This window comes from Bos taurus, chromosome 20 (genome assembly GCF_002263795.3).
Source record: "Bos taurus isolate L1 Dominette 01449 registration number 42190680 breed Hereford chromosome 20, ARS-UCD2.0, whole genome shotgun sequence".
In the NCBI taxonomy this organism is placed as follows: Eukaryota; Metazoa; Chordata; class Mammalia; order Artiodactyla; family Bovidae; genus Bos; species Bos taurus.
This window is the reverse complement of record NC_037347.1, coordinates 31,263,361-31,288,017: the sequence shown is the minus strand read 5'-3', so window position 1 is coordinate 31,288,017 and position 24,657 is coordinate 31,263,361. Positions and strand designations below refer to the sequence as shown.

At 39.8% G+C, this 24,657-nt stretch overlaps 1 protein-coding gene and 1 pseudogene across 4 annotated transcripts in view; both read right to left on the bottom strand.

Moving 5' to 3' along the window:
• The window catches only part of PAIP1 (poly(A) binding protein interacting protein 1), a 28,672-nt gene extending 7,042 nt beyond the window's left edge, over nt 1-21,630 (bottom strand). The window contains exons 1-9 of one of the 4 annotated variants that reach the window (XM_005221532.5): nt 21,521-21,630; nt 19,912-20,081; nt 10,985-11,170; nt 8,734-8,846; nt 6,123-6,234; nt 4,545-4,670; nt 3,296-3,402; nt 1,168-1,285; nt 393-447 (exon numbers count right to left, since the gene is read on the bottom strand). In XM_005221532.5, the coding sequence (XP_005221589.1) occupies nt 393-447; nt 1,168-1,285; nt 3,296-3,402; nt 4,545-4,670; nt 6,123-6,234; nt 8,734-8,846; nt 10,985-11,170; nt 19,912-20,010 (916 nt within the window). In that variant the 5' untranslated portion in view covers nt 20,011-20,081; nt 21,521-21,630. Of the gene's footprint in view, nt 1-392; nt 448-1,167; nt 1,286-3,295; nt 3,403-4,544; nt 4,671-6,122; nt 6,235-8,733; nt 8,847-10,984; nt 11,171-19,911; nt 20,082-20,671; nt 21,200-21,392; nt 21,497-21,520 lie in introns of those variants that run through there. The other 3 variants (XM_005221533.5, XM_005221531.4, NM_001104971.1) reach the window with 3 other exon arrangements.
• On the bottom strand, nt 1,292-3,108 carry LOC112442967 (phosphoglycerate mutase 1-like; annotated as a pseudogene).
• Nucleotides 21,631-24,657: the final 3,027 nt, after the last annotated feature.

Sequence of the window (24,657 nt, the reverse complement as noted above, 5' to 3'; positions counted from 1 at the left end):
TTAGTATCTGCAAGTATTAACCTGTACCAATGAAAGCTGCAGACTACATAGTGAACTAGAACCATCCTTCCCTTTCATTCTAACTACCTGAAAGTTTAGAGTATTAAAAATAAAGTATTAAGAGAAAAGATAAAAATGGTTGCATTTAATTGAGGGATTCTTCCAATCCTTCACTGTTAAGGTGACAAGGTACTATATACTGAATCAGATGTTCAACCTGAAGTGGTTCCAAACGGTAACTGTGAGAATATTCTAGTGAGACAAAACTTTACCCTATATTTTACAATGATGTGAATTCTTCAAAAAGCTACAACTTCATGCCGGTGAGGGTATGGTTTCTGTAATTCAATATCTTACCAATAAATGGGCAGAAAATGGCTGAGATGACATACCTGGATCAGCTGCAGTGAAAGGAACACCATCAGATGTATAAAATGTTGGCTCATTCTAGGAGGAATCAAGAGTGATTAAAATATGTTATTCCAGAATTGATTTTTTAAAAGCACATTAATAGAACATGGCTGAGGTCACTCAACTGTAACTGATGATGCAGTAACAAGCAAAAAACTTCCTAGCAGCCATTTCCATTTCACTGCAAAAGTCTACAGTCTTTAGATGACTGTTTCCTTGTCTCCAGCTCCTATGTCTAACCCTGTCTACTTCCCGTCACACTCTAAGTGACTTGGTCTGTTGTGCATTGTGATTTAAAGTCAACTGATTTTTAGCTGTGGTTCCCACCACCATTTTTTCTTTAAAGCCATCTCCAAGACTGGATTATAATAAAAGCATTCCTCCAAGGTTTCTTTATGCCTATCTTATTGAGAGCTTCAGAGCATCACTGGCCTGGTAACGATTTTCATTTTCTTAATTTACTACAAAATGCCAGTAAAAGTTTGAGATACAGGCCTTTGATCATGAATTCTCTGGAAAAACTGCTTCAAGGAATCCCTACATTCACCCAAGTGCAAGCCAAGCCTTATCAATTTCCCTTGCCTTTAAATGGCTATTTCTCTAGTCTACCCTTTCACTAAGGATTCCATGGCTGCCATGTGACCCTAAGTCAGTGAAGAACTGTTATATTAAATTCTGCTTTATGTAACTTATCTACAAATTACCAGAATCTGAATTCAAGCAATAACCAAACTTAAAATGCATCCACTGGCATACCATAAAATAATTAGGATCATTTTCAGGTGTTGCTTCCCTGTATGTTGAAGCTGCATGGACTCTACCCCAGTTACTTGACCGGAGTTCTACAAGCTTCAAAAGCATCTGTTTTACATCTCTGCAGACAAAAGTTAAAAATGAGTTAAGGTGAGCAAGCGTTACCATTCTCTAATATATCCCAGATGCTTAAAACTTTGTTTAAAAAATTTAACATGCATTGATTTACTAGACATTTCCTATAATGAAACAAATTTATCTCCTTTAAAAAATGAATATCACTCCTTTATTATACTGATCTGGAAAAAAAATTTGGTACAGTTACGCTCAAATGAGTTGTGGGTCCAAGTGGCAGGCCAAGCAACTGGAACAAGATTCAGAAATCAGGGCACAATGAAAGACATACTTGGACTTGATCAAGAGGCATTTCACTGCCATAAAATAAGGAGGGGAGGAATTCTAACTTACATCAAAACATGAACTCCTTACACTTTAGAAGTTAAGGAGCTTATCCCATGGTGGTGTAAGGAATGGCTTATTTTGTGATGACCACATGTGGTAATATTGAAACTGCCACCAGAAACTCCAGAATGTTTTTAATTATACAACTTTTTGTAAAAATAAAGACAACACAGAAACATTCAGGATCAATCCCAATCTCCTGGAGCCAGGGAAGAAATATTTCTTTGAATCATCACAGGTTACATTCATTTCCCACTGTAATGACTAGAGCCATGCAGTCACTTGACTACAGGATAGTACAGGACTGGCCCTTGGAAACACAAATAGGCTCTCCTGCCTCCCCTCATTGCTCACACCTTAACATGGCTACCCTACCATTATTCAAACAAGGCCTTGTAATAAACAAAGCATTGACAAATGCCCCTGAATTACTACCTGTTGACCTTCTTGAACAAGGCTTCCCTCAGCTTAGACTGAGGACCCTGCCCCAGATGTGCTGTTCTAACTAGAGTGTATGAAGGGAGTGGGTGCAATAGACAAAATAGCTAATACAAAATGGGGAGCCACCAGTCTCCATCCGGAGCTGCCACTTACACAGATGCGGTCGCTGTGACATGTGCAAGGGGGAAGTGCAGAGGAATGGGAGGGGCAGGGAGGGTATCCTTGGGACTAGTCTGCTGCTTGCTTTTCCTTCTTGGCCTTGCCCTGGGCACACAGCTTCCATGGCTTTACACACTGTCTCCTTATGCCCTAGGAACTGCACAGGCTTGCTGGGCTTCATGTTCCTGTCCAATTCATAGACAATGGGAATGCCAGTTGGCAGGCTCAGCTCCCTGTTAGCCTTTTCAGAGACCCTTTCCAGATGCTTGAAAAGGCCCCAGAAGGTTGGTGCCACGGGCTACAGTCAGTACTTCTTTCGTCTCCTTGACCTGGGGAACAATTTCTTCCTTCCAATGGCAATAGTACCCTTCAGACTCTCGCAGGAGGGTAGCTGATCTCCGTGTGCCTTTGACCCTCACTGATGGTGCTGTGGAAAAGATGACCTGAAGCCACGGGAGGAAGAGGGACTTCAAAGAACCACTTCTAGATCTTTACCTGAGCCTCACTGTGTGTGGCAGCAATTTCCGCTTTATCGAGGTCAGACTCCCACAGTGCCGCCCACTGAAGGGCCAGTCCTCACCTTTAAGAGCCACACTTGGTCAGCAGCATCCAGCACTGGCCAAAGGATACAAACTGCTCTCGCATGCACTGAGGTGTAAGCTATGTGCTTGTACCCCCATTGCCTAGCTCCTGCTGTCTTTTTTGGGAATAAACAGCCTTGATACTTGTTCTAGGTAACTGTGACTATATATGGTTCTCAAAGGCAGTGGGATCCTGCTAACATTTTTATACCTCCAACTGGATTTACAGTTGTACTTTATCCAAGTATTTATTGAATTTAAAAGTATGAATCTTTTTTTTTTAATGGACTCACACTCCCATAGGAATATCTTAACTTCTATTTATAAGCATAATTGAAGGAAGTGGCTAGGTGAGCAGAATCCATAGATAAAGGAAGAAATTTCTGTGGATCTATTAAGATTATTCCGATAAAGTACAACAGATTAAAAACACCCCAAAGAAAAAGCAAGGAATATCTACTGGCTGTCTATACTAGTTCTTTTCCTACCTGCTGCAATTTGCATCTAGGACAACATTTTCAATTCTCTGAATAATTTCTTCCATGTCAGTCTTTCCTTTTTCCTTCCAGGCATCTTCTAAAACTGACCCTGTCAACTAAACAAGCAAATATCAGTTAAAAAAAAAAAAAGGAATTCAATGAAGTACTGAAATTCTAAAAAGATCTTAGCAGTTCAAGCATTCTTTAAACAGGATGAATTTAGCAACTTAAATATTCCCAATTATTTTCTACCATCTAATATTCAAGAATCACTACACTTTGTTCTTCTTGACAAGGAAAAGGAATGAACTATAGCAGAAATTTAATCACAGGTTTTATATGCCAATGACTATACAGATTTGCTGTATGACTAAAATAGGTATACAATTTTAACCAACACTTTTTAATATATACAACATCCATTATGTATAGAAACTCAGAACTTAAAAAACACAAACTTCATCAGGAAAAAGTTAAGGATAGAAACAGGTAATTCACAGAAACTGTGGGAAAAAAAAATTGCTTATAAACCAAAAAAAGCTTAAATTCACAAGGAAATGCAAATTAAAATGTTTTGGTTTTTACTCATCACAATGATAAAATAAAATCTAGGATTGATTCTCCCATCACTGATTAAGGATACGGGGAAAGAGGTATGCTCGTTCACTGTTGCTGGGAATACACTCTGGTTAATAAGCATTTGGAAGGGAAATTTGGCATTACCTATCAAATTGAGGTATACATGCTCCTTAAGCCACCAAATCTATGTGTAGGAATTTAACTTACATAAACAACTGCATATATGAAGATACAATTAAAGATTACTGACAGTGCTGCAGTGGCTAAACTGAAAATAACTGTTCAAGTACGGAATGGATAAACAATGCGCATGCATACAATGCAACACTAGGAAGCTACTGAAAAAAGAGCCATGCAAAAATCCAAGATTCTCATTTGGTGATTAAAAAAAAACCACAACAGAATAAGATCTGATGAGAGCACACATACAGAGGAAAGGAAGAAAAGGGACTTTACAGAAAGGGTGAAGAACTTCCATTTTTTACTTTTAAATTTTGCTGCTTATATTAAGCAGTAAGTATATACTGCTCTTCCAATATTTAAATTCGAGAGACAAAAGTGTTTAACTTCAATAACTTAATCTTGAATTTGTATATGTATTGTACTTCCCTTCCTCTAAGTTATGCACTAGAGGGATAAAACATTTTAAATTTTAAGAAAAAAAGTAAGTAAAACCCACCTTCAGTAATTTTACTGCACAGATTAAGTTGTCATCCATAGGATTAGAGAAGAGGGCATTCAGCAACTCCCGAAGACCGGTCTGAAGAATGTCTGCCCTTGTAACCTGTCCATTTGTCCCTTTAATCTTTTGGGGCAAAAGAAAAGAAAAAGCAACCATGCCAAAATACACATATATAAATGGTTTAACAAAATGTTGGAAAAATAAAGTGTTTTAGGTTAAAACCAAACACACAGTCAGGATAATTTAAGCCTCTTAATTTTACCGCTTCATAAAGGAGTTTCTAGTCTATAAAGTTAATATCTTTTGGGGAACACAGAGCTTTTTTTTGGCTTTTTATACTATTTTAAAACACTTTAATTTATATCAGAATGGAACATGTATCTTGGCTCTCTGACTTGAACTATAGACGCAGGAGTCATGGCTTATCTTTATCATTCTCCCTACCCATATTATTATTTCTACACAGGAAATTCAACAGCATTCTTAAAGTAACAATTCATTTAAAGCACAATTGATATTGGTGCTCTTATTTGGCTTAATATCAAATAAACTAAGATTAAGGCATGAGTTTTTTTTTTAAATTAAGGCTATCTGTGGTAAAAATGGATGGTAAATCAGGCACAAGACTGGACAAAGATCTAGATGCACTGAGACGTACATTTGATGGTAGATTCATGTGTCTTTTCAGTGGCATTTACAATACTAAGTCCCCAAATCAGGGTTTTAAGACCCTATACCTATACCTGGGAGTAACTAGTCAAAAGAAAAACAAGCAAACCCATTACAAAGTAATTCAGCACTTCTGTTGCCTACCAACAAGCATATACTTACTCAAGTATACCACCAATTTAGCAGCAGACTTCATACAAATACAGTTTATGTGGAAAACTAATACATACAACAGGACCAAAAAACTACAGAGGGTGAGTTAGGTGAAAAAAACAACCTCAGAAACTTTAATCTCTCCTCTCTTCACTCAAAACTTTGTGCTCCGTAGGACAAGCTGCTTTTGAGTCACCATCTGAAAGTCAACAAACTAAGTGTGCTAATATTTATGAAACAAGGATTCAAAAAAGTGTGATTGTCTGTATTCCAAAAGCTTAAAATCACATGTAAACCGTGGCTTTCAAAAAGTATATAATGACTTTAAAGTGCTTAGTAACCATCTCCCAACACCCTTCCCATGAACAGGAAGACAGAATGGTGTATGTGTTCCATTTGAGGACAGACCCTGGTGGCTTAGTGGTAAGTAATCTGCCTGCCAATGAAGGAGATGTGGGTTTGATCCCTGGGTCAGGAAGATCCCCGAAGAAGGAAATGGCAACCCACTCCAGTATTCTTGCTGGGAAATCTCATGGACAGAGGAGCCTGGTGGGCTACAGTCCATGGGGTCACAAAAGAGTTAGTCACAACTTAGCGACTGAACAACAACTACCACCACAACTACCATGAGTAGGTACTGAGACTTTTTTCCTCTCCCATTTCATCCCTGATGTTGTAAAAGGCTACGGTAAACACAAATCCCTTGAGATCAATTTATATTCTTAGGCTTTGTCACTACCGAAAAGTACTCACCTCCAGGTTAAGATAGAGTTCTCCCAGAAAGAGTACAAATGCATGGAATCGTTTTCGAGTCACTTCATCCCCTTTTGCAGCTTGATCTTTAACTTCATATTCAGTCCGACATCTAATAAAGACATACCTTTTGTAATCTCATATTGCTTTTTAAAAAAAAATAATCAAGTAAGATAACCATTTGTCAGTGTGGTTGTTCACAAGCAATACAGAGGCGAGCACAATGCACCAACATTTTGATTTTCTGTAATAAAAGTGTTCCTGTCTATTGCAGAGATCAGAATATGTATTATCTTTCATACAATGATTCCTAGTTTTAAGAAATTGGTAACAATAGTTGAAAATAAGCCTATTAGATCAAGTCTGTAACAAGTTACAGCAGCACAGGTTTCAAGAGGTTTGTTGTATATTGGCACTAAAAAAGAACAAAACAAAAACCCACCACCTCATTTTATTGTCTCACTAGGCTTTTTAAGAAAGCACTGTTGGTTATCTTTTCAAACATATTAAATTAATTCATCAGAAAAAAAGCTGGGATATCTATAAATAGAATACTTTGGTTAATAATGGAAAGGATCAGTTAATTAATGCCAATTCAGTTAACCATGCACCTTGGCTACTTTCCTTTGTCTGCCCTTCCTGTCATGACTTTTCAGGAAAGAGCTTTGATGAAGTAACCTTTTGGTTCTATCAATGCTACTAGATTATACATTAATATACGTCAGTTATGTACAAATGTAAATCCCTACCCTTGTGCATGACTGATTATCTTGGTGAGAGGAAAGACCCTAAAACTTTAAGCTAAAGATTTTCAATTATAAAAGCAACACATGGTTATATTTTAGTTTTAACCTTTTTGAAATAAAAAGAACAAAAGACATTACAACCTAGAGGTGACTGCTGTAAAGGTAACTTCTGTTTTTTTTCAAAGTATGCCTACATTTTTCAGTTAATAAGATTACTACCTTTTTGCTTGTTACATGAGTAGCATTTCTCCATGTTAATAGCTTTGACCATATGCCAATACTAGAGAAGCATACACAGTGGGTATATAATCAGAAGAGTCAGAAGACTGGTTCTCAGCCATGACTACACAGTAGAATCACTTGGGAGAGCTTTATAAACCATGCCCAGGCTCAACTTCAGTCTAGTATCAGAATTCCCAAGAGAAGGGGCTCAGGCCATTTCCAAGGGTGAGCAGCACAAGGGAAGATAAGCAAGCCTTTCTGCCATTCTACCTCTTCAAATGCCTACTTTTACACCTTGCCAGAAGCTCTAACTTGTACTTTTCTTTAATTATTAGGTAGATTAGCTATCTTTTTATAAATTTGTCATTTACATTTTCCTAAACTGCACCTATCTGGAGTCATTCCAAATATTTCTACTAAAATACTTGCCTTTTTCTTACTCATTCCTAAGAGGCCCCTCTTTTCATATTAAATAAATGGGCTCATTGCCATGTGTTACAAATTTCTCTATTTTTAATTTACTTCATATAAATTATGACCCCCCCAATTTTATAATCTATATTAAGTTTAATCTCTTCTTTTAGGGCCTGTGGGTATTATGTCTTACTTTAAAGGGCTTTGCCAACCAATTTTTTTTTGTCAATTTTTCCTTAGTATTTACTGTTTTTTATATTTGAAATACATTTTGGTGTAGAGAGTAAGACAAGAATCCATCTTTGTTTTCCCCCACCCCAAATGACTAGCCAGTTACGTCAGCAGCACAGTTTGTCTTCTACTAAACTATGTGAAGTTTCACCTTCACCAAAAACTTAATTTTAAGTGTCTCTGGAGTGTACTTTTGGAATCTATTCTGTTAAAGTGCAGTTTAACCACATGATGGAATACTTTGCAACCATTAGAAGTATTTTCAAAGAGCTAATAGACAAATTATAATAAACTCAAAAACAATGTTATTGATTAAAAAACTCAAATTATAAGAAAATTTCCCTGTATTAGCTCATAAATTCAATGTCATGCCAAAACATCAATAAATACTAACAAGGTCTGTAATTTCACATGCTGATTCTAAAGTCTGGAGAAAATAAACATGGCAGAGTAGCAAAGAAGACCACACACACACATACAAAATGGGGAACTAACTAGACTAGTTGTGAGGAAATTAAGAGCTTTTTAATAGCGTGGTAATAAATCAGGAAGAGAAAAAGTAATGAATAGAATATAATTAAAGTCCAGAATCAACCCAAATGTAAGGATGTAGTGCAATAAAGGTAGCACTTCTAGTCAATAAGGAATGGATCATTCAAAAATGTAGTATGGGAAAAACTGGTTAAATGTGTGGCAGTAAGTGAAATTAGATCCTTACTCAAGCCAAAAGTAAGTACAAAGAAATATGTAAAATGACCATTTTTAAGATCTTGGAAAAAGAAAAGGCCCTTCCAGGCACAAAACCAAAGGCAGAGACCATTACCGAAAAAAGACTGCTATATATGAGTATAAACTTTTAATAGTATATTCAAAAATAAGAATGGTCTGCCCTATTTTTCCCAGAAACTTCCTGTGAAGTGCAATCTTAGCAAGAAGAATGGTCAAATTCTAGCATGTTTAGGAGGAGTTCTCCTTCACTCTCATACATTCACACTGACCTTTGAAGTAGCAATTGGCGAAAGTTGCCACTCTGTGGGCTAATTGTCAGATGATGGGACAGGTAGTTACAGAGGCGTGCTCCCATGTAAGAGAAATTGGGGATAGATGTGGCCTTTCAAAAAGAAAAAAGTTTTGTATGACACAGATACATCAAGTCATTAATGCAAACACTTCACAACAATTTTCTAAAGAGAAAAAAACATTCCTACCTTCAGTACTATACAGAAAGTTACAAGTCATTTATGATTGTTAGGCATAAGGAAATTAACTCTCTCTCCCAAACTTACACCAAGAACCAGAATAAATACAAAGAAAAACATTAAGGCAAGCTCTCCCCATCATTTACCCGAGGTTAGCAGAAAGCAAACAGATAATCTCTTTGTTCATTTCTGCATAAAATATGTACAGGTACCCAGTTGCATAGTGCCAATTATGAAGAGTATTTGTGGAACTATTGATCAGAGTATCTTTCAGGAATAGGATGGCACCAACTTTGGCATCTAGCTGTCCAGAACAAGACAGGCCTGGACATTTGTGACCCTGGACATTACTAAACCTCCCTGAGCTTCAGTTTTGATTCCTATAGAGGTAATTAAGATCCCTGATGCAAAAGGTTAACATTTCAGCAACACTCCCAACACTCAAGGTAAAGAGAAAATCAAAAGAAATAAAATATTTTTAATAAGACAATGGAAAAACACTGAATATCAAAGACTGGGTGATATAGCCAAAGAAGTACTCAGGAAGCTTCACTTTCACTGCAGTTTTTAAAGAACAGCAGAGCACACACATTAAGGGGCTTCTCACAAGGCAGTAGTTAACCAGGGCTTAGATCTAACAAACGGCCTGAATGCTGCTCCAACCCTATGCTGGGTCTACTTACGCACGTGTGACCTTAAGACAAGTCACGTAACCTCTGTTAAGCTATGTATAAAATGGGGATAAACGTAGTATGTTACAACCACCAAGGATTAAGTGAGTTAACTACAGGTCAAGTGTTTAGCAATGCCAGGCATGAAGTACTTTATAATTAGAACATTTTATTTCTAATTACTTCCCTGCTCACATAGGACCCTGTACATTTCTCATCTAGGAAGACTGACTGACTGTACTGACGTTCATATAGGTGTATCTGGTACCACAAAAGACTTAAAATTCAAATTTTATACTTTTTTCATTATTGGCACTGCCTTTGCTCTTAAAATTTAAAGTAAATTTAAAGACAACAAAATTGGTCATTAAAGTTTCATGCATCCCTGCTATACCTCAACTTTACTTCCACTGACAACCAATTTTAACTCTTTCTGCTAAAAAGGTTTTAATCTTTGTATCTCCATGCTCCATGATATGAGTTTACATATTTCTTACTAGTTTAACACCAAGGAAGATGAACAGTTTTCATGTCAAAAGTAGGATTCAGGACAAACAGAGCAGTTCTATCTTCCTAAAAGCTCAGGCATTTTCAAAAAAAAATCTAAGAACTGGCCAGGTAATATAGGAGTCTAGAAACAATTGAGAACAAACTGGAAAAATAGTCAAATGAAACACTCAGTTAAAAAAAAAATTGACCTGCTATCGTAAGTCACCCTTTCATATATCCAAGTTAGAGCTGCTCCTTCAGCAATGACTTGAAGAGAAATATAACCTTGGGCGGCACTTATCTCCTATTGTTTTTGGCCAGTCTCACTCACTGACCTTAGATTTATCTTCAAAATTGAGTACTATGTTTTCCCCCTTAAAATAGCATTAACGTATCAATGACCAATATGCTAAGATTAAAACTAAACTCTGTGTAAATAACCTAGACTGACATTAGATTTTTTAAGGAATTAAAAATCCTTGAAAATTTTAAAGACAAGCAGAAACGTTAAGATTCAAGTCAGTGTTTATAGTCTTTTTTTTTTTTTTTAAATAAAGAATCATTTACGAGGCAAAAAAGTTCTCCCATGACTTTTTCTCCCCTACTCCAATAACGGCAGATTCTTGTAAAACAGGGGTTTGGAAAAAAGCAAGATATTCATGTAGTGTCTTCATAAGTGTCCAAAACTCCTTCCAAATGCCTGTACAGAGCCTTGGCTACAGTCCTGGATCTCTAATTACAGAAATTTTGTTAAAAGCTCCCATGAACCATAAACAGTCAAGGCATGTCGAGGCTGGTGAACGTGAACCTGGCTCCCCTCAAGGAGCAGCCACCATCTTCCACCATCAGGGCAGCTGTTCAATGAGCACGCATGCAGTCAGCCAACCTACCTGTTGATAGATGAGTTCCATAAGTTCTTGCAAAGCATCATCTGTTGTAACCCAGCCATTCAGGGTCTCTGCAAACTGTCCAATTTCAGTTTCAAAACTGCCAGGCTGTTCTGTAAGATGATTCAAAAAATCCTGAACATATTCTGATAAAGTAGGATAATCCTCACAGCCGTCCTCATAGGATTCCTATAGGTCAAAGGTTAAAAGAGAAAAAATTAATCCATGCAACTAGCTAAAATAAACATGAGGCAGCTTTAAATTGGAATGTCTCTAGCTCAAATGGTATTTTTAAGAATCTTTAACCTGATAAAATGTTATTTTCTTCAAAAAGTTCAGTCCACTTTTTCCTTGCCTAACAGCCAAAATGTGGTAACAGAAGGGCTCCATCTAGCTGGGTAGAGAACTGTCTTCCCACCTCTGGCAGATTTACAAGATTACTGAGAAGTAAAGTTTAAACCAGTATTTCACTGTAAGACCCAATATCAAAATTTAGAGTTAATAATAAGATTCAGGATTTGTTTCAAAATGGAAGGGGGAGAGGGACCAGATATATAGAAACAAGAATGGCCACATGTAGTTAACTATTGAGGACATGGGCATTCAATATACCATTCTCTTTCCTTGTAGACATTCAACAATTTCTATATTGGAAAAAAAAGTTTGTTATCTGTCAATCTCCAAAGACAGAAAATGTCTTTATAGTTTAAATGATTACAAAACATAGTGTACAGTGGTAAGAGACTTTCTGGCTGCTATGTCCAGCCAATCTTGATAGTAGCAAGTTTCCAATTAATATCACTATCATCTCAATGTTCACAGCAGCACTATTTACAACAGCCAAGACAGAGAAGCAACCTAAATGTCCATCGAGAGATAAATGGATAAAGATGTGGTACTTATATACAGCCGTAAAAAATGAAATAATGGATGAACCTAGAGATTAGTCAGAGAAAGACAAAGGTCATATGATGATTGCTTATATGCACAATCAAGTCTTTAAAAAATGACACGAATTTATTTCCAAAACAGAAATGGGAGTCACAGACATAGAAAAAAAACTTATGGAGAATGGGATTGACATATACATACTACTGTATACAAAACACATAATTAATAAGGACCTCCTGTATTGCAAAAGCAACTCTACTCAACACTCTGTAAAGAGCTATATGAGAAAACAATCTAAAAAAGTAGATATAGGTACAACAGGTTCCACTTTGTTGAAACTAACAACACTGTAAATCAACTATACTCCCAATAAAGTTTTTTTTTTTTTTTTAAAACCACTATCACCTTTATTAGTTTCCAGCATTTTAAATAATGGCAGAATGTTGAGTAGGGTGACTGGTGCAAAAGATAACAGATCTGAGTATCAATCCTTATGTTCACAATGTCTGGAATACCACTTAAAGCATTCTGAAGTTTACTTGAGAGTTATTTCCTTCTTTAGGGGATCTTCCCAACCCAGGGATCAAAACCAGGTCTCCTGCATTGCAGGTGGATTCTTTACCAGCTGAGCCACCAGGGAAGCCCAAAAGTTGACTGACGTCTGCTTCATCATCTGTTTTGTTTTTGTTTTGCTTTTAAGTCCATGAAAGTGATAGTGTTAGTCGCTCAGTCATGTCTTGACTCTAATCCCAGGGACTGTAGCCTGCCAGGCTCCTCTGTCCATGGGATTCTCCAGGCAACAACACTGGAGTGGACAGCCATTACCTTCTCCAGGAAATCTTCCCAACCTAGGGATTGAACCCGTGGGTCCCCTGCACTGCAGGCAAATTCTTTACCATCTGAGCCACCAGGGAAATCCAATAATTATGCTTGATAAAATTTACCCCTTTCCAAAAGAAGCCAAAATGAGAAACCACATGAAACAATTATGACTACAGTATGGAAGCATTTTATGAAGGAGTTAAGTTCCAAAGTCAGTGAGTAAAGTAAGGAAGGGGGAAAAAAAAAAAAAAAATCATACCTAGTCAGAATTTGCCCTAGGAAAGCCCCATGTTGAAGCTGGATGTATAATCTTAGTGAGAAGACTAACACTGCTAGTAATGACCACTATTCTTAAGCTGACTACCATTTAGAGGCCATGTTGCATAATTTTTTTATACTTCTAGACACTACAGTGATATTTAACATGACCTACTACAGGTACTATAAGAGGACTCAGGAATTAAGAGCAGAGGCAGGAAGAGCAGAGCATGGTGCCTATAGTGCTCATACAGGGTTCACTGAGCAGAAGAGCAGGGAAACTTGCATACTTTAAATGTCTGTCTGATTACACACTTGAATCCAAATTAAGTAACTGTACTGTAAGATAAAGTAAGCATCAGTGTTGATGAAATTCAAATTCATGAATCATAAACATTACAGCTGTGTGACAGAATTACATGAGTTAATGAGTTAAGTGAGTTAATCAGTAAAAGCCCTTGGACCAGTACACAGTAAGGCACTAAGTATTCAACAAATTTTAAATTTCTAGGAAAATACTGAAACACATTCCAAATACAACAGCCATGTTCTCACACCTAAAGGAGCTAAAGTGTAAAAAGCATCCAGAAAGGAGAATGATCAACTATACTTGTTGGTACCTAGGATGGTCCTCTATCAATAAACCAATAGCCACCAGTTGCAAATATAGCATGTTGTTCATTCAAAACCATCTGAGTGTTACTGCTTACTTGACTGCTCTAGGTGCTGGGAATACTGCCACATCATGGATAAAGGAGACAAAGTCCTCCTTCCTCTCTTGGGTTTATTATTTCATAATGGCAGACGCTTTTCAGATATTGAGATATAGTGGAAAAAACTGTCAGGGAAGAATTCCGAACAGTTAATATCCGAACTGAGAAAGAAAAAGCAAAACAACCAACCCTAAAACCAGCAACACAAATATCTGAGGAAAGATTTTATGCAAGGAGGACAAGAAGTATACAGGCCCTAAGGAGATATGCATTTGCCTAATACCTTTAAGAGATGCCAGAATACACAAACTGAGGATAAGGCAGTTGCTAATGCGGTCCATGAGGCAAATGGGGAGTTCTTGTAGGGTTTGGGGACCACACTAAGACCAATTCAAGAGGCAGTGAAAAAACCAAGCAGGGGTCGGGGTTAGGGTGGGTTTAGGCAAGGAAGGATGTTGTACCAACTCAAGTAATCTGCGCATGCTCATATAGCTCTTACAGACATATAAGTTATTAAGAATTGAGCACAGAACAAAGTCTATGCTTTTAACTTCTGTGCTATACTCCAAAAAATTCAAAGGCCTATAACCCAATTTTGATACATAAGTTTAGTTATTTATAAACTTAAAATAAGTTTTTAATTACATGTAAGTTGCCAAAAATTGATCTAACAATTCAAAGAATTGGTTAAGTATGTTACCTTATAGCCACACGATAAAACATCATATAGCCACTGAAAAGACAAGTATCAATACAGAAATACTATCAACACAGCAAATTAAAAGAATACAGAACCATATTTTCATACTATTTAACTGTTAGTTATAGGCAATGAAAATTTCTGTAAAGATAGACAAAGGATAAGTTATCTATGGAGTGAGGAAACAATTATAAATACTCACTCTTTAGGGCTTCCCTTGTGGCTCAGGGTCCGCCTATAATGTAGGAGCCACAGGAGACGTGGGTTAGATCCCTGGGTTGGGAAGATCCCCTGGAGGAGGGCATGGCAACCCACACCAGTATTCTTGTGGAGAATCCGATGGACAGAAGCCTGGCAGGCTACAGTCCATAAAGATTGTAGGTCGCAAAGAGTTGGACATGACTGAAGCAACCTGGTACGGCACTGACTTTATTATGAAATTGTGAAAGTGGTTAAGCATTACAAATGCATTATATTAAATAATTACTTAATGTTAACTACAAACATATATGAGTTTTACAATTAAAAACTAGTTTTAAGATTTTGATATGCAATTTAAAATTTACACATTTGTGGTATCCTACTATTAATGACAATGAAAAGCAGGAAGTCTCCCAGCAAATGGTATTGATTTCCTAACTGTTCTGATCAAATGTCATTCATTGAAGCAAAATGCAGGTTAGAACATTGACTTCAGTTTTTGTTTTTTTCCCCCAAATAAGCATTACTCTTTTAAGGGAATCTGAAATGTGAAAGTAAAAGAGGAAAACAGAGCTGTTCTGAATAGAGCTGAACAGGGGATTCAAAGCCTGCTGTTTCACAAAGGGAAAAGGGAGGCACAGAGTATTCTGAACAGATGAACACTCCAATGTTGGAATCAAAGCCTATGTTAGTTCTCTAGTACCAGATTTTTTTAAAGTATAAATTTCTTCAGTCTTTAATGTGAAGTCAAATGGCTTCCAAGTTGAGGAATATTTAAGTTTTATTTTTCTTAGAATTCTGTGACAAGAGATTAGTAGGAACATCATAGGTACTTTGAATACACTGTCAAGAGATAAGCCCCTAACCAAAGCAGTGGGAACAAAAGAAAATGATCAGACATTTACGTGAACAGTCAAGACTATTTTAGTTAACTTGATCAAAAGCGGGCAAGACTGTGAAAGAGGAAAGTGAGTCATACACCATACAAGCTTTTAGCCTGAGCAGTTAGGTAGAATATAAAAATGTAAGCAAAGGTTTGCAAAACATGAATTTTTCTTTGTTCTTGAGTTTGAATGTGCAATCCTCAGAAGAGGGCAAAACAAATGGAAACATAAGCCTGGAGTTGAGAGGAAGAATTAGATTCCAGAGTTATCAGCAAGCAGGTATGTGGTGGTCAGATTCTAGGAGATATGTAGTATCATCAAGGGAAGTAATAAAACAGAAAAAAGACAATTCTCAGAGCCTGCAGTCTGAGTAGAGGAGGAATGGTCTGAAAATTCGAAGGATGAAGAACTGCCACAGAAGCCAAAGGAAAAGTAAATGAGGAGAGGTGCTCATAGGAGCAAATGCTGTAGAATAATTTCATTGGTTCAAATCTGAAAAAATGATGGTTGCAGTCTTGGTAATCAAAACTATGTGAAGAGAGAAAAATTTAAGACAAGATTAGTATCATAAATATTCAGTTCTTAAAAAGGAGGAAATTTTGAAAGACTTAAAATGTGCCCTTGGCACCTTGCTCAGGACCTACACCAGGAGGTCAACCTTACAGATCACACGGTGTTCAAGAAGTCTATTTAGATGAGAGTTAAGACGACAATCAATTTTAAAATAAAAACCTCAGCTGTCACAAAAATAGTACAATTAAGAGGATCAGTCTGCAGAGGTTTCAATGGTCAGTGAGGTGTAAAGTAGTGACAACAGTGAACAATTTTTCCTTTGAAGAATGTTACAATTAAAAGGCAAGAAAAACTGGGCAGTAACTTGAAGGAGGATGTTCTCAGAAAAAGCTGGGATTTTTTGTGCATGTTGGGGAGGGTGGGGGATTTTGTCTCTTAGTAAATAATTTATCAACTCCTATGTGGAATTTTTGGTTCTCATAAGTGAACCATGATTAAATATTTAAGAGGTAGTAGTTGACCTGAGAAAAAGCAATGGCCAGGAACAGATGGACACGGCAACTCATTGGTAAGAAGGCATATAAAGAAGATTCTAGCAGTGAGATTAAAGGAAGGTTTGAAGATAAAAGGACCTAGAGTTTTAGAAAGGTTATGAAAGCACAGTAAAAGACTATTGTAAAAAATGTAAAACACATGCATTCTTGAGAGCAGATCCTGCTCAAGGATATCAAGCAATAGCCTCTCACGTGTATAACAAAGGAAGATTCAAGAAATTTCTGGAAATCCAGCCAGGAGACCACTAGAATACAGGCTCTACAAAGATAAGAACTTTTTATCCACTGCTGTATCCCCAGCCCTTGATTCATGGTTAAGTATTCAATTATTTTCTGAACAAGTGAATGAATACAGCTAACTCTGGATTATGGTTACTGTCAGGAAAAGCTTCTCTCATAATCAGACTTTATCCTAAGACTCAAGGGAAAAAATCAAGGATATTGCTGTTCTGTGACTGAGAAAAACTCTTAGCTTTGACAGAGGATAAAAGGCTAAGGCCAGAGAATGACATAACAGGGCAGGAGTAGCAAGCTTCCCAGGTGGCGAAATGGTAAAGAATCCGCCGACAACGCACAAGATGCAAAAGACGCAGGTTGGATTCCTGGGTAGCCCTGTGAGTGCTCTGATGCGCACGTCCCCCGTTCTGTGTCTAGTCCTTAAAGTTTTGATATGAGCCGGACTCATTCTTGGGGTTTCCCTGGTGGCTCAGACAGTAAAGAATCTGCCTGCAATGCAAGAGACCCTGGTTTGAGCCCTGGAGAAGGAAATGGCAACCCACTCCAGTATTCCTGCCTGGAAAATCCCAAAGTCAGAGGAGCCTGGCTGGCTACAGTCCATGGGGTCGCCAAGAGTCAGACATGACTGAGCACACACGCACTCAGCAAGCTTGAATGCCTATAGAATCCAGGTGGATTACAGGCAAATGAAGTAAGCCGGTGAGCAAATTAGAGCTTACACACCATCTAAAGGGGCTGCCTCTATTCAGCTCCAGCCAACATTTGCTCTATCAAAATAGCAGTCCAGTATGGCCAGATCTTATGATTTCAAAGAAACCTCAAAAAAAAAAAAAAAAAAAAAAATCAGCTTTGCAGTATCTAATATAAGTACTGGTAAAGTATAAAGCCCCACTTTAAAAAATACTCAGGGCCAAAGAAGACACCTGCAGGCAACATGTGAGCCATGCAGACAGGGCTTCCAGTCTGCAGTTTGCTCTGGCAAACAGAGCCAAGCTGGAGCTGATATACAAGAGATTAAGAAGTGCCAAAAAGATGGCAATGGCTCAAAGAAGTCGACTAACATGGCTCAATACACTGCTCTCAGGGAGTCACGTGAACTATTTAAGAAACTAGCTGGTAGAGAATTATGAAAAAACTACATTCCTCTCACCATGAAATAGCCCAAATCACTGGGAAAGCAAACAAATGAGAAACCATTTGTGGCTGTTAAGGTAAGTATCCTTAAGTTACTCAGCTACTCAAAGCTCTCAAATGGTTCCTTTCTTCTCTAAGCCAAAAACAGTTTTGTGGCAAGAATCCAAGCTGCTCTCATTTCTACTTTACATGATTGATGGCCCATTCCACCCCAAGTCAACTGCTCTTCCTGCTATGCCTGTACTTTCCCCTCTCCAGCCCCAAAGCTCTTTCCTAATGCAGTCTAAGATGCATGAAGTTTCTAAAATATGGAATAAAAAGTTCTATACCTTCTATCAAATATGGAAGTAAAGTCCCTCTAACTCTCTCCCCCAAAGCAACAAAAAAGGTGTGCTACCATTAGTTGATCAGGGACTTTTCAAATTAAAAAAGATGACACACACCCACCGGAATAGCTAAACTTAAAATAGCAAATACCAAGTGCTGATAAGGAATTAAACTACCTGGAAACCATATGGTACTCAATGAATACACTGGAATCAGTCTTTTTGGAAAAGTATTCAGAAGTCTTTACTAAACCTAGCTACCGTATGTCCCAACAACTCCACTCCTAGATATATACCAAACACAAACAAGGACATGGACAAGAACAGCAGCCCCAAACATAATAGCCCGACTGTGAAAGCCAACCAAATGTTCATCAACAAATATTCACACAGTGGACTGCCACGAGAATAAATCACCTCCAGCAACATGCTGCAATACTGATTAATACTGATGTTGAATGAAAAGAGAAAAATAGTATATTCTGTGAGACTCCATTTATATGAATTTTGAACAGAAGCAAGATTACTGTTAGATCAAAATAGTGGTTACCTTTGGAGAGCAGTGGACTTCCCTTATGGCTCAGCTGGTCAAGAATCTGCCTGCAATGCGGGAGACCTGGGTTCGATCCCTGGGTTGGGAAGATCCCCTGGAGAAGGGAAAGGCTACCCACTCCAGTATTCTGGCCTGGAAAATTCCATGGATTGTATAGTCCATGGGGTCACAAAGAGGCAAGACAGGACTGAGCGACTTTGACTTTGGAGAACAGTAATGATTAGAAGGAGACAGAGTGGGCTGTGGGGATGGTGATAACGTTCCTTTTCATTATCTGGATGCCCAAGTATTTTCACATTGTGAAACTTTGAGCTAAACCTGAGTTACACTATTCCGTATACTTACATGTCAAAAAATGAAGAACAGGAGAGACAGGACTTATGCTAAAGTATTATTTCTTCAATCCAGAATGGTCCCTGCCCTATTTATCTACAATCAATTGCTATGCATTTACTATCACAACAATTCTTTTCTTTGTATCCCAACCATGCTTGATTGTTTTCTCTTGATATTTAGGTGACACCAATTTCTAACATTTATATTATTGACAAAGATGAATCTGAAAGAAGTTCTTTATACCTAAACACTTTATCAAAACTCCCTACATTTCTATATAACTGTTAATTAGAACCAGAAACACTTCTATTTTAACATAACAGAGCCCAGATGTGTACTTCTTAACATTCAAACACCTACCACAATTAGCCCGCAGCAAAACCAGTTTAATTTACCCTAAAGTTACCAGTGAATATCCAGCTGTCCCGCTAAAGTCAAATTAAAAATTAACTTTTCCAGGCCACTATTCTATAGGTCGTCCATAAAGTCAGGACACAGACTTCAGTTTTATAGACTGAAGATGTCCTTGACCACTGTAAATTTATTAAACTATAGATGGTGGAAATACAGCAATGAACAAAATAGACAAGACTCTCTACTCTCAAGCTTATGTTCTGATACCTTGACTGTAATAACTACCTCGAATATAATAAATACATTCCTGAATCACTTTTGTTTCCTCATGATTTCAATACATTCATGTTTTTATGTGAGGTACAGAAAGCACACCAGCATACTGATAAATGATGTAATAACCACATTCTTCCAGTAATACTAAATTAGAGTTGTAGTAAAAAGGTGTACTTACTGTATAATTAGAAGAATAACTTGATGGGTAGAATTCAGGGGCGTTTACAGACAGCTTAGACATTAATACAGGAGCTACAACCACCTGGGGTTTAGCCATTGCTGACTCCGAATTCTGCTGTGGGATGTTATCCGGCGAACTAGATGGAGCTCTCAGGGGCCTCGTTTGTTCTGGGAAAGGGGGGAAAAAAAATTGGTGTCAGATGCTTTCATTCCTTTGGATAATAACTTACATATACGGAAAAGCCATCTGAGCAAGACTGGTTTCTAAGTCAAACAAGAACCACCACGAAATTTAAGGTTATCGCCAGGATAGCTGCAAAGAGCCTGCAAAAAGGAACAATAGACTTGCTTTAATCATTTTATGTACATACTGCTTTCTAAATAAATACGTGAGGGCTTATTTTTCATTTTTTCTTTTTTAAAGAGTCGGTTAAAAAGAGGTGGATGCCCGCCTCAGGCCTCCCCCTCGGGGGCTGGGGAGGGGAGGCGAATTTTACTTCCTCCCGGGACAGCAGAACTCAGAGGGCGCCACGGGCCCCTCCCCCCGCCGGGGAGCACAAAGGATTCTGGCGGCCACCTTCCAAACCCGGTTCTGGGCCCGTCCCCACCCCGAAACAACCGGGCCCTTCGGGGAACGCTCTCGGGGAATTGGGGTGTAAAGAGGGGACAGCGCGCCTCCCTCCTCGGGGGCGCGCGGAGGGCCGTGGTGGGGGAAGCGTTGGCCCAGGAGGACGGGGTCCCCTAGAGCGGCTCCGTACCTGGGAGCGCCCCGGGCCGGGCAGGCCGCTGGGGGCCGGCGGGGACCTCGCACTGGGCCCCTGGCGGCGGGGCCGTCCTGGGCTGGCGCAGCGGCGGCGGCTGCAGGAAGCCCGGAGCTTTGGGTTGAGGCGGCGGCGGCGGCGGCTGGTGCCGCGGCCGCTCAGCAGGCCCCGCTCCGTTCGGGAAACCAGCGCCCTCAGGCCCGCCCCCTCCGCGGCCCAGGCCCCGGCTCCGGCCCCGACCAGCACCTGGGGCCCGGTCGAAACCGTCCGACATGCTCCTCCTCCTCCTCCGGGGGCCGCTGCTGCTGCGCTCGGGAGAGGACACGAGGGGAGGCGCCGCGGGCCGGCTCTCGCCGCGGCGCTCACTCAGGCCTCATGGAGGAGGAGGGCGGCGGGTCCCCGCTAGGCTCCTCAGCGCTTCGGGCGGGCGGAGCGGACGGCAGCTAAAGCACCCGCCGAACCCGCTGCTTCGGAGCGCCCGCCCCCCGAGGCTAGCCTCGGCTTTCCGATTCTCCCCACAAATCTGGCTCCCCCGCCTCCGGCGCGGCGGGGGCGAAGGCGGGTCACAGCGGCCCCCCGCGGCCCGGAGGCCCAGGGCGCGCCGGCCTCGGCTCCTCCCGTTCGCGGCGGGCGGGCGGGCAGCCGCGGCCCAGCAGGCGGTCCGGCGAGCGGCGCCTAGGCCGCGGGGGCCGGGCGAGGGGCTGAACGGGGCGCTTACCCCTGCTAGGCCCGGCCTGCGCGATGGTTCTCGGGAGAGAAGTGCGAGACTGACGGTTGAGGCCAGGAAATAAATAAATTACGGGGGGAGGGGGCGTGGAGCCGGCGCCAGGGTTCGCGGACGCTCACCTTCCGGAGGCGCGCAGGTGTGTTCAATGTGCGGGCGCAGGCGAGACCCGAGGACTGGCAGGCAGCCGGGCAGTGGAAGCTCGTCTGCCACCTGCTACGTTAGTCGCGGGGGAAGGGAAGAGGAACAGAATCGAAATACGCCTCCCACCCCCGCTCCTCTCAATTCACTGTAGGTGTTTATCACAGTAGGTCACAGTATGACCAAGCTTTACTCTCTTCTCTTTTCTCTTACCCTCCAGAAATTTTAAGAAAATACACTACCTTTCAATGAAACGCCTCTCTTTTTCATCTTCTGCCAGTGCTGTCTAATCAAAATATGAGAGCCACAAATGCAAGCCACTTACATAATTATAAATTTTCTAGAATGCACCTTACGCGAGTGAAAAGAAACAGGTGAAATTAATTTACATAATATCATTTACTTAAGTAGATTCCAAATGGTATCATTCCAACATGTAATTAATAAAGATACAAAATTTTTTCATACTAATCAAAATCCAATGTGTATTCTAGGCTTGTGGCATATCTCACTTAGGATGAAGCCATTTGAAGTGCTCAGTAGCCCTCTGAGGCTAGTTGCTACTGCACTGCACAACAAATTTCTATCCATTATTTATGTGTAAATTATTGTTTTTTAAAAACCAGCTCTGATGGTGCTAAAGCCAAATGAGAGGAAAATGTAAGTAATAAAAAGGAAAAAAAAATGATTTTTTCAGTATGAAATTGAAACATCTTCACAAATTGATTGTAGCCCTGTATTTTAAGCAAGGCTTAATGTTTTTCAATTTTGTCATCTTGAGAATCATTTGTTAGGAAAAAATAAACCTGTTAACAATTTCTTCTTGCTAATAAAGAAAACACTGACATCTTCACCTAAATGAAGGAGGAAAATAGCTCTGATGAAGGCGTGCATTCTCAGTCCTGTCCACTCTGTGCAACCCCATGGACTATATAGCCCGCCAGGCTCCTCTGTCCATGGGATTCTTCAGGGGAGAACGTTGGAGTGGGTTGCCATTTCCTCTGCCAGGAGATTTTCCCAACCCAGGGATGAAACCCACATCTTCTTCATCTCCTGCATTGGCAGGCAGATTCTTTATCATTGAGCCACCTGTAAAGCCCTAATGAAGGCAATCATGAATAAATGTTTAACACTGTTGATTGTTGGCAAAAATAAGTCAGGGATGGAAGCCAGCAAAAAGTGTGGTTCCTCGGTGCTGAGAAAGAATGTAGGGTTCAAAGTAGGCCAGAAGTTTGGTTTGGATCCTGGTTTAGACCCTTAATGCCTGGGTGGTCTTGGGTAAGTAAAGGATTTAGCTTCTCTGAGCCTCAGTTTCCTCAGCTATGAAATAAAAAGTATCCTGTAGCACTAAGTATATATCACAAAGACAAGATTACAACTTCAAAATTAGATGAGATAATGCCGATAACATAAAAATTCATTCTTTTAGGTGGTCGTCACTTCTTGCCTGGACTTTTCTATTGTGTAGGAAAGCCCCACAAACTGTATGCTCAACAACAGAATTATCCTTTATGTTCCACCAAGGTAGCTGATCCAATCCTGTCCCAGACTTTTGTTTGCATTCACCCCTCTTTTCTCCCCTTAGAACTTGATGGCTAGTTCCTTTTCCATATCTAAGTCTTTCTTATCTGAGAATGAGGCTATTCTGCATCCATGGTGAAATCAGGTTATCTTTATAGCCCCTTTTGTTAGATAAGTTAGATAATTTAGATGTTGCTCTTCCCAACTCTGCGACTCCATGGACTGCAGCACACCACGCCTCCCTGTCCATCATCAACTCCTGGAGCTTGCTCAGACTCATGTCCCTTGAGTTGGTGATGCCATCCAACCATCTTGTCCTCTGTTGTCCCCTTCTCCTCCTGCCTTCAATCTTTCCCAGCATCAGGGTCTTTTCCAATGAGTCTCTTCTTGGCATCAGGTGGCCAAAGTATTGGAGTTTCAGCTTCAGGATGAGTCCTTCCAATGAATATTCAGGACTGATTTCTTTTAAGATTGACTGGTTTGATCTCCTTGCAGTCCAGGGGACTCTCAAGAAACTTCTCCAACACCACAGCTCAAAAGCATCAATTCTTCAGTGCTCAGCTTTCTTTGTAGTCCAACTCTCACATCTATGCATGACTACTGGAAAAACCATAGCTTTGGCTAGACGGACCTTTGTTGGCAAAGTAATGTCTCTGCTTTTTAATATGCTGTCTAGGTGTGTCATAGCTCTTCTTCCAAGCAGCAAGTGTCTTTTAATTTCCTGGCTGCAGTCACCATCTGCAGTGATTTTGGAGTCTAAAAAAATAAAGTCTGTTACTGTTTCCATTGTTTCCCCATCTATTTGCCATGAAGTGATGGGACTGGATGTCTTGATCTTCATTTTCTGAATGCTGAGTTTTAACCCAACTTTTTCACTCTCCTCTTTCACTTTCATCAAGAGGCTCTTTGGTTCTTTCTTGCTCTCTGCCATAAGAGTGGTGTTATCTGCATATCTGAGATTATTGATATTTTTCCAGGCAATCTTGATTCCAGCTTGTGCTCCATCCAGCCTGGAGCACATGGAGCATGATGGACTGTGCATATAAGTTAAATAAGTAGGGTGACAATATACAGCCTTGACGTACTCCTTTTCCTATTTGGACCCAGTCTGTTGTTCCATGTCCAGTTCTAACTGTTGCTTCTTGACCTGCATACAGATTTCTCAGGAGACAGGTCAGGTGGTCTGGTATTCCCATCTCTTTAAGAATTTTCCACAGTTTGTTGTGATCCACACAGTCAAAGGCTTTGGCGTTGTCCTTTGCCTTCTGCCTATTTACTCTTATGGTATAGGAAAAGTGGACCTGGGGACAAACATGAATGAATTTGTTACATAGCTGTTGCTCTGATTCTTAGTCCTTCAGACTTGGGCTGGAATTACACTGCTAACTTTCCTTGGTTTCCAGCTTGCGGATAGTAAATCATGAGACTCCTCAGCCTCCATAATCACATAAGCCAATTCCACATTATAAATTGTAGCCATCTCTATATCTATCTTCTGTTAGTTGTATTTCTCTGAAAAGCCCTGAGACAGAAATTGATGCTGAGAAGTGGGGTGCGGCTGTAACAAATACCAAAAAATTGTGGTAGTGGGTTGTGA